The 1,041-nt window shown below is 64.0% G+C and overlaps 1 protein-coding gene across 1 annotated transcript in view; it reads left to right on the forward strand.

The window, feature by feature from the left end:
* Window positions 1-298: 298 nt before the first annotated feature.
* GJA3 (gap junction protein, alpha 3, 46kDa) overlaps window positions 299-1,041 on the forward strand; it is a 1,657-nt gene continuing 914 nt past the window's right edge. Inside the window, exon 1 of the mRNA XM_011976543.1 lies at window positions 299-1,037. Coding sequence (XP_011831933.1) covers window positions 299-1,037 — 739 coding nt within the window. The remainder of the gene's footprint in view (window positions 1,038-1,041) is intronic.

Consider the following 1,041-nt stretch of genomic DNA (forward strand, 5'->3'; position numbering starts at 1 on the left):
TAGGGTCAGCCTCAGGGCGAGGATGTGGGCAGCCTGGAGGCCAGCGGAGGGCATTTTCTCTTCTGGCGCTGGCTTCCTCCTCTCTGAAATGAAGAGTTCAACCTGTGGTTCCTCATGGGCGCTTGCACTTGTGTAGTGCCTGCTCGTCCGGGTCCTGGGGAGCTGCGATGCCTGCCCTGTGGAGAAGCTGCCCAGCAGCCCCATCTCAGTACCATCGGGCCGCGCCCAGGGCTGCGAACCCTGGCACTAACCCGGTGTTAATGAGCGTTCTCCTCTTACAGGTTAGGAATCTGAAGCCATGGGCGACTGGAGTTTTCTGGGAAGACTCCTAGAAAATGCCCAGGAGCACTCCACGGTCATCGGCAAGGTTTGGCTGACCGTGCTGTTCATCTTCCGCATCCTGGTGCTGGGGGCGGCGGCGGAGGACGTGTGGGGCGACGAGCAGTCCGACTTCACCTGCAACACCCAGCAGCCGGGCTGCGAGAACGTCTGCTACGACCGGGCCTTCCCCATCTCCCACATCCGCTTCTGGGCGCTGCAGATCATCTTCGTGTCCACGCCCACCCTCATCTACCTGGGCCACGTGCTGCACTTGGTGCGCATGGAGGAGAAGAGGAAGGCCAGGCAGGAGGAGGAGCAGCCGAAGACGGACAGCCCCAGCCCCCCGGAGCCGCCGCAGGACGGGCCCTCGTCGCGGGAGGACCGCGGCCGGGTGCGCATGGCCGGGGCGCTGCTGCGAACCTACGTCTTCAACATCATCTTCAAGACGCTGCTGGAGGTGGGCTTCATCGCCGGCCAGTACTTTCTGTACGGCTTCGAGCTGCAGCCGCTGTACCGCTGCGACCGCTGGCCCTGCCCCAACACGGTGGACTGCTTCATCTCCAGGCCCACGGAGAAGACCATCTTCATCATCTTCATGCTGGCGGTGGCCTGCGCGTCGCTGCTGCTCAACATGCTGGAGATCTACCACCTGGGCTGGAAGAAGCTCAAGCAGGGCATGACCAGCCTCGGCCCGGACGCCTCCCAGGCCCCGCCGGGCAC

This window comes from Mandrillus leucophaeus, unplaced genomic scaffold, assembly GCF_000951045.1.
Source record: "Mandrillus leucophaeus isolate KB7577 unplaced genomic scaffold, Mleu.le_1.0 Scaffold168, whole genome shotgun sequence".
In the NCBI taxonomy this organism is placed as follows: Eukaryota; Metazoa; Chordata; class Mammalia; order Primates; family Cercopithecidae; genus Mandrillus; species Mandrillus leucophaeus.